Genomic DNA, 8,026 nt, shown 5'->3' with positions numbered 1-8,026 from the left:
ATACGCATGGCTTAATACGCTTGCTCAAAGACTTGATTACTTAGGCCTGATCTTATAACCGAAGAAGTTGATTACACAGTCGAATAATCATAGAATTGAAGAAATTACTTATTTTGCTGTCGACTGGTTTTACCATTGAAAAATAACTGATAACGCAGTGGATTAATCCACAATTGTTTGCCCGTACAACTTTCCTTTGTCTGTCTAAAGTCAGGGGCAGTGACCGGTCGCACTCCCTCCGTCTCCGCAGCGCCCGCTGAATTTTGGCATCGATATTGTGATCGAGTCCATCACCAAATACCTGAACGGACACTCGGATGTTGTGATGGGAGCGGTGGCAACCAACAGTGAGGACCTGTACAAGAGGCTGGCCTGCATCCAAGTCGGTGAGAAATGTGCAGTTTTAGATCCATTGCGCGATCCACTATGCTCTCACTGAAGCTTTGATACCCCTAAATATCGCTGTGTCTTCTCCAGGAATCCCAAAGCTAAAAGAGGCACTAAGATCAACCTCATAAAAAGGCGAACTTGTTTTCAGATGTTCCTTCCTTAACGGCGGCGAAACACTCCCCGACCTCGCATTTTGCCTTTCCGAACTGCGAACAATACAGCAAATCTCTCCGCCGCGCCCTGCGGGGGGTTCAACACGGTCGGCATTGTTTGTCGCGGACATCAGCCTGGTGTTCAATCCATTCGTCATCCGGCAGACAATAATGTCGCTAGACATCGGCCTTGTGCCCAGTCCGTTCGTTATCTAACTGTCACTGATGACGTCAGACATCGGCCTGGTGCCCAGTCCGTTCGATTGCTATTTGGCCTTCCGTGGCATTCGTACGCTGCACCTGCGCATGCCGCGCCACATGAGCGGTGCCCTGCGCGTGGCGCACTTCCTGGAGAGTCACCCGCACGTGGAGCGCGTGCTCTACCCGGGCCTCGAGTCGCACCCGCAGGTAAGCCCGAGACAAGTGAACAGATCCAAGATGACTTTGTGTTCCCTGACCTCGAGGTGATCCAAAGGAATAATGCGATGCGCATTGTACTGATTTGCAACTGATGCCTGATGTGCAGCATGATGCCGCACTACGTTTTTCGTTAACAAATTTCAATACGAATCCTTCTGTTCACCCCGCCCAAAAGGCCTGACGCACGACATGCAAGTAAACGTGCAACAAAGCATGAGCTGATTTCGTTCGGCCATGCTCGATGCTGAGTTGCCCCCAGCGAGTGCAAGGCTTGCTGGCACCAGCATTACTGCGTAGTTGAGAGTAAAAACCTTGCTCTTGACATGAACGAGCGCCTGGGATATCAACACCGTTACTACCAGGAGAAGTATGACCGATTCTTCGAGGGTGCTGCTGGCGCCCAGTGACGAGGATCACCCTCCTGCTCCCTCCCGCCCGATGCCACGGTTAGGGAATTAGCAAATTCAATGGCTGCATCGGCTGCCTGACACCTGCAGTGGTTAAATGCAGTGACCGCGGCTCCTAGCACAGGGCATGCCTGCTACAGCGTAATTTAAGTTTTTGACGGGTGAACAGCACTGCGGCTATCTTATCGCGGTCAGGTGATCATGAACGCTGAAGATTTTGCAGAGGAATTGGGACGAGGTATTGATATCGCGGATGGAAAACTGATTCAAACTTTCGTTTCCATGGGGTGTGTTGGCATGTTCTGAAGGCCTCCACGAGTAATATTTCGTATACGTAATCCACCCGCTGCACACAGGGCTTTGTCGATACCCACCCACTGCTTTCTTACTAATAAGTCATGCTTAAGCGTTACCAGCCCTTTGCGCCTTTTCACCTCTGATTCTTATTTCTAAGTATAGGAAATGTTCGAAAAAGTTAGGTCTAAATCTGCTATCTTACAGTGATGATTGTAAAAGAACTGTGAATGGAGCTAATGATGAATAAAAGAACCACACGCAATAGCCTTTTGTAGTATGTCTTGTAGTGTCTACCCGATATCTCGCAAATGCCGCACCCATACTCGTACCCTCAGGTTTCTCAAAACTTGTAGCCAACCCAATCCGTTGCCCATTTTATATGGGTACCCACGGGCTTACCCAGCCAACGCTAATATGTCGCTTCTCAGCCGTTTAAGTCCGCTAGTATATTCACAGCGTTTCGCCAGATAATTCTGCCACCGTCACGTGTAAGTCAGTACTGAGCAGGACAGAGTGGTGTTTGACTTTTAGCCATAAGCGCGTCACAATCCGATCTGTCTACTTGGAGTTGTTGGGAGTCGAACCGGGTCTTCTGATAACGGGATCAGTGCTCCACCAACTGAGCTAACCGAGAACCGTATTGCAGCTCAATGATTTAGAATATATATTAACTTTTGCCCAAGTTGCAAGGCATCATACTCTCCCTTTTATTCGCCCCCCCCCCCCCCCCTCCCCACCCCCACCCCGCCGCACCCCACCCTGCCGTCGACGCTCCCTCACTCACGGCGTCCATGGCGTTGCAGCACGCGCTGTTGAAGAGCCAGGCGTACGGCTGCAGCGGTATGCTGAGCTTCTACGTCAGGGGCGGCAAGCCCGAGACCATGGAGTTCTTCCGCCGCCTGAAGCTGATCGCCGCAGCCGTCAGTCTGGGCGGCTACGAGAGTCTGGCGGTGTCACCGTACGTACACCCCGGGGATGGCGCACCCGGCCTGGTCCGGGCCCAGGCGCGAGATTCCGCCCGGCCAGGCACGCAGACGCGCCACACACACACACCACACACACACACACACACACACACACACACACACACACACACACACACACACACACACACACACACACACACACACACGCACACACGCACACACGCACACACCGCACACACGCACACACACACACACACACACACACACACGCGCGCGCACGCACACGCACACGCACACGCACACGCACACGCACACACACGGCAGCAGGCTCTTCGCCAGGCGGAGATGTCACTTACCGCATCATCTCACCGCGAAAGCCCAAAATTCAGATCCTGTAGGCAGGTGCTTACTCAGGGCGTGTTTTTTTGGCGTCTGACATGTCAGCTCGGCATTCGTTACTCTGGGGTCCCTGTGTGCTCCCTGTTCGAGGATATGTGTTCTGGCCATCGTGGTATGGTCATTGGTATGGTATGGTCATTGTGGTATGGTAATTGGTTATGGTATGGCCATTGCATGGTCGTCGTGTCTGATTCGGGAATTTGGGAAGTGGAGGAAAGCCTGTGTATGGAAGTTCTAGTCAAAATGATCTGTCGCGGCTATATGCCTTACCGAGGGTAGAGCGATGACAACGTCCGGTGTGAATTAGGGGGCCCAATACAGTGAAGGGCTTCTTCTTTTCAAACCGAGCCTCCTGATCCGGGACAGGTATCTTCTGGACAAGGTCACGCGATAGAGGTACTTCTGATCCATAAAAAGGACATCCTGATTTATGGAGTGTGCCTGATCCTAACCCCGAACAGGTTTGTTCTGATTCACAAAGGTGACCCTGCGACCCAGCCCCTCTCTGACCGAAAATGAGGCGTTCTGATTCGAAGCGGGACTGAATAATTTATAAAGGAGGCCTTGTGATCTAGAAAAGTGACCTCTTAATGCAGAAAAGAGCCTCATTTCGGCACCTCCACGCTCAGCTGTGGGGGCTCCTTGCTGTGAATTTATAGAAGAGGAAATGCATGTGCTTGCTTCCTATACGCCCGCAGGGAGCAAGAAGCTGGACAGATTTGATTTTCATTCAATCCTTTTTTAATTGTATGCCCTTTCACTTCTTGCCATTTGAGTTTTATCGCTTTTGCTTTTTTACCTACTTGACTTCTTCACATTCGACTTTTGCCCTTTGACTTTTTGGATTTCGATTTTTGTCCGATTATCGAATATGATAGTGCCATCACCGCGAAAGCGCGAGTCGACGCAATTTGAGATATGAGATCGCAGTTACCTGCGGTGTGATGACAGACTTCTAGCTGCAAGTGGCTTCAACAGTCAGGCTCAAAGATGCTCGGCAATGATGCACAGTGTAGGTATGCACCTACTTCTAATGCAAGCGATTTGTGTTTGACGCAGTACCATTTGCATTGGTCGATTGATATGCGAGACGTTTCTTGAGCTGAGCTTTAAGATTCAATTCGATACAAGACACAAATTTGAAATGCTCCTCCTCGCCCAGCTCATTAAGCATGCGTGAGCCTAATTATGCCTTACACTAACCATATCAAGCATTCTTCAATTCGCCTCATTTCGCGGGAGGGATCAGCTTCCCAACGCAATTTAATCCTGGCGTGTGTTCAGATAGCCAATCCATGAAGCATGCTCATTTCCATACGCGGCACCAAAGACGATACCACTTGGGTACCAACGGCTACAAATAACACTGCAGATTTTGGCAAACCTAGCGCCCGTCGCCAAGAATCTGATGCCTAAATATTGTAGACATGGGTACATTGCCTTTACTCGATAAGCGGGCGTTAAACAAATCATAGAGGAATAAAGACCGACTTTTGCTTTGCTGTTCTTCCCGATCGATGTGATCGATAATGTTATCTTTTAACAAGCAGCTGTCTTCAACAGGGATTCTCAGTCTGCATCCCAACACGCATCTTAGCTCGTTAGCAGGCAGTGAACTGTTTATATATCTGCGGGGAAGGGGGCTGAATAAACGCGTCGTTAACGACTGTTTATGTCTGCCGGGAGGGGCTGAATGCGTCAATGTTGTACGATGCATGTGAGTGTCTGAGCTCAATTTCCCTCCGATGTTATCGAATCTGACTAGAAATATCATCACTGAAGTGATGATGAAGTTCTGAAGTCTGTTTTGATACGTCGTTTCACTGTCTCCCTCTGGCGTATGAGGCTCAGCTGTTTTGAGGATAAAATTTACGACGCCTAACAACTCGGAGCCCGCGGCTTGCCCTACTGGCGGCTACAAGGAAGCTGCGATTACGTGGTAAAGTAATCACGATATTAGCAAGCTCGCATCATCGTGTGGTCAAGTCTCGATTATCAAAGAGCCTCCCTTTGGCGAGGAGATCCCTCATCCGGCTCAGTTCATGCCCTCACCTAGTGCACACAGATACCTGGTCCTTCACGTTGGATGTCTTATTTGGTATGTTCGACACCTAGCCACATATCCCGGTGTTCCCTCCGCGCCCGCGAAGGCGAAGAAGGAGCATCGGGATATGCAGCAAGAAATGTGTTTCGCCATAAGATTTATGTTTTCAAGCAAAAGTTTCATCTCAATGTGGTTTTTTGCCTCTCAAAGCTGAAATGCTTCTTTCCGCCCCAGTCTGGGCCGTCCCTTTATCCGGACTCTGGGCTACAGTGTCTGTTTGGGCTTCGGGACGTTCTGTTACCTGGCCATTGGGGCGAAGCAAAATTCCAAGACCACGGTTACTGGTCATGGCAAATTGTCTTCTGAATGTTGTTGAGCGAAATGGGATTAGGAGATATGACGTCATTTATGAAGGTTTCGCTTTATAGGTGGAGTTTGAGTCCTTCGTCAGGCTCACATTTTAGTGTATATCAGACGAATATCATCTACCCGTAAGACGGCTGCATCTTCCGATCCTTCACAACAGGAATATGGTGAAAAAACAGCACACGACACAACATGAAGTTTTCTTTGGCCGAACGGTGGCTAAAGGGAGAAAGGCTCAGACCAGAGCTCATGTATGCCTTAATGTTTGCACCATGTCAACAACAGTTTTATTCCAGGCAAATTTTTGAATATGAAATCAGTAGCACCGTACGAGAACATTAGCCTAGTATTCCGCTAAACCACAATAGGTCTAGATTACCGCAATCGTTTTCAATCAGGGATCACAAGGAGCACAGGTAGACCACCAATCACTGACACTAGGAAATACACGTCATGGCTTATTATGGCATGTTGCTCATTACTGCATGTATACAATATGTATGTAATATCATGAAAAATAAAATGAACGGCCTCTGAACTTATTAAAACGAAGTTTATATTATTTTCACACGAACTGAAATGGTCCTGCCATTTATTTCTGATAAAAGAGGCTGAGAAAGTCATTTAGGATTGCTGATTATTTCTGGCTGCTGGTGTGATTTGTCGAGAAGCTGCTTTTTCGTTGAAGGGCTAGTTTATTTATGCAATATTTCGTCTGGACAACGCAGTAGTAAAGCCTTATTCCTCGGAAAAAACAGGAGAATGGAGATATAGCTGCATATCTCTCCTGTTTTTTTTTTTTAACCAGGAGAATGGAGATATACAACTGTATAGCAGCAATAGTCCTATTCCTCGCATAAAACCTAGAAATAAGGCTATTACTGGAGATTAATGAAAATATATAACTATATAGCAGCAATAGCCTTATTCCCCGGAGAAAACGAGGAATAGGGCTATTACCGCTCTATAACTGCATATCTCCATTCTCCTGGTTTTTGTTGGAGGAATAACGGTAATAGTACTGGCTCATCTATGTGAATAATGTTCTTTCGCAAACGCACTGAACAACGTACGTAATATGTCATCTGTATGCCACACACAATCGCACTATCAGTACACAATTTATACAAAATAATACATGATATTGATACACAACTATGTATAACTCATGGCGTTCGCCACTTTTCACGTCTCACTTCAGACAGCATGGCACACATCAGGAAGCTGCTCACTCTTCTTAATTTGCCGAAATGAAAATAGTTACTAGCCGGTAGGTATGGCGTGGCGAAAGCTGTTAATATTACAGTATACTGTTAACAGATATGGTTTATCCTATCATGGTTTCGTTCAGGAGTTGTGACTAAAAGCCCGGGAGGTCACAAAATCCCCAGTAGATTGCGCTTTAACCGGCTGAGATTAAAAACGCGAATCCTTTTTTGATTTCAAAATTTCACAATTGCACCGAGTTGAATGGTCGTAATAAGCCATCATGCTTATGACCACTCATGCGGTGCTTGTTATGACCAATTCTAGTGGTCCTGACCCTTTGAGTCTTTGTTTTTTTTCTGTGACGGATATCGTAGTGCTGACCAAAGGGCCTCCAAAACTTGCACTGCCGAGGAGATCCCGGGCCCTAACGCACTGCAGGCAAGCCACTGCTTGTAGGGAGGCCTCTCAGACAAAGAAGCCGTTGGGGGAGGGGGAGGGGGAGGGGGAGGGGGAGTCCTGCTCATCGTCCGCTTCAGGTCTGAAGCGCAGCGACTGTCAAGCTCCTCCCAGGCGCTTTGCTATGAAGGTTTGCCGCACAGGGTCTCTGTTTTGCTAATGGGTTGTATATCAGCCGCAGCACTCATCTCGCCATGCCGAGTGTTTCATGCTAATGCGCCGTTAGCGGTTTCATAGAAATGAATTACAACTTGCGTTGTTTTTACTCGCGCTGGAGATGACGTGGATTCACCGACTTGTCGTTTCCCTCAGTGGCTTACAAATCACAACTAAACAGCCTTGAGGCTGTTTCTGACCCACGTGGTTACAATGTGTGTTTCAAAAGGCATTGAAAGCTGTCATTTTATTTCGCGACGCTGCAGTACTGGCTTTGCGGCAGTGTGCGTAGGTCCGTCCAGAAGTCAGACCTGGCCGGCTGGCGCCACACGTCCGCCTAGCAACCACCCGCGTCTGCCTACAGAATCTACACCACCCACAACCAGAACCCGAAGGAGGAGCTCGACTACCTGGGCATCACCGACAACATGGTGCGCCTGTCCGTCGGCCTGGAGGACCCCGACGACCTGTGCGCCGACCTGGACCAGGCCTTGAAGGCCGCCTGCGGCTCCGGCTAGCGGCGCCGGAAACGTCGCATGTCCGCTTCTGGCGGCCCTACACTCGGATCGAGGCCGATAACGACACCGGGGCTGACTACACTGAACTACGACTAAGACGAAGGCAACAGCTTGCGGCGCGCGTCCGCGCCCGGCAGCCTCGCCCCACACACCCAGCCAGACCCAGTCGGCGCGCGTCCGCGCCCGGCAGCCTCGCCCCACACACCCAGCCGGACCCAGTCGGTGCGCGTTCGAGCCCGGCAGCCTCGCTCCACACACCCAGTCAGACCCAGTCGGCGCGCGTTCG

At 49.4% G+C, this 8,026-nt stretch overlaps 1 protein-coding gene across 1 annotated transcript in view; it reads left to right on the top strand.

Annotated features, from left to right (window-relative positions):
- LOC119097186 (cystathionine gamma-lyase-like) overlaps window positions 1–7,753 on the top strand; it is an 11,234-nt gene extending 3,481 nt beyond the window's left edge. Inside the window, exons 4-7 of the mRNA XM_037220243.1 lie at window positions 251–386; window positions 778–950; window positions 2,470–2,624; window positions 7,587–7,753. Coding sequence (XP_037076138.1) covers window positions 251–386; window positions 778–950; window positions 2,470–2,624; window positions 7,587–7,740 — 618 coding nt within the window. The 3' untranslated portion in view covers window positions 7,741–7,753. The remainder of the gene's footprint in view (window positions 1–250; window positions 387–777; window positions 951–2,469; window positions 2,625–7,586) is intronic.
- The last annotated feature ends 273 nt before the right edge of the window (window positions 7,754–8,026 follow it).

Source organism: Pollicipes pollicipes, unplaced genomic scaffold, assembly GCF_011947565.3.
Source record: "Pollicipes pollicipes isolate AB1234 unplaced genomic scaffold, Ppol_2.1 Scaffold_4295;HRSCAF=5057_pilon_pilon_pilon, whole genome shotgun sequence".
Lineage (NCBI taxonomy): Eukaryota > Metazoa > Arthropoda > Thecostraca > Pollicipedomorpha > Pollicipedidae > Pollicipes > Pollicipes pollicipes.
This window is presented reverse-complemented; position numbering and strand designations above follow the sequence as displayed.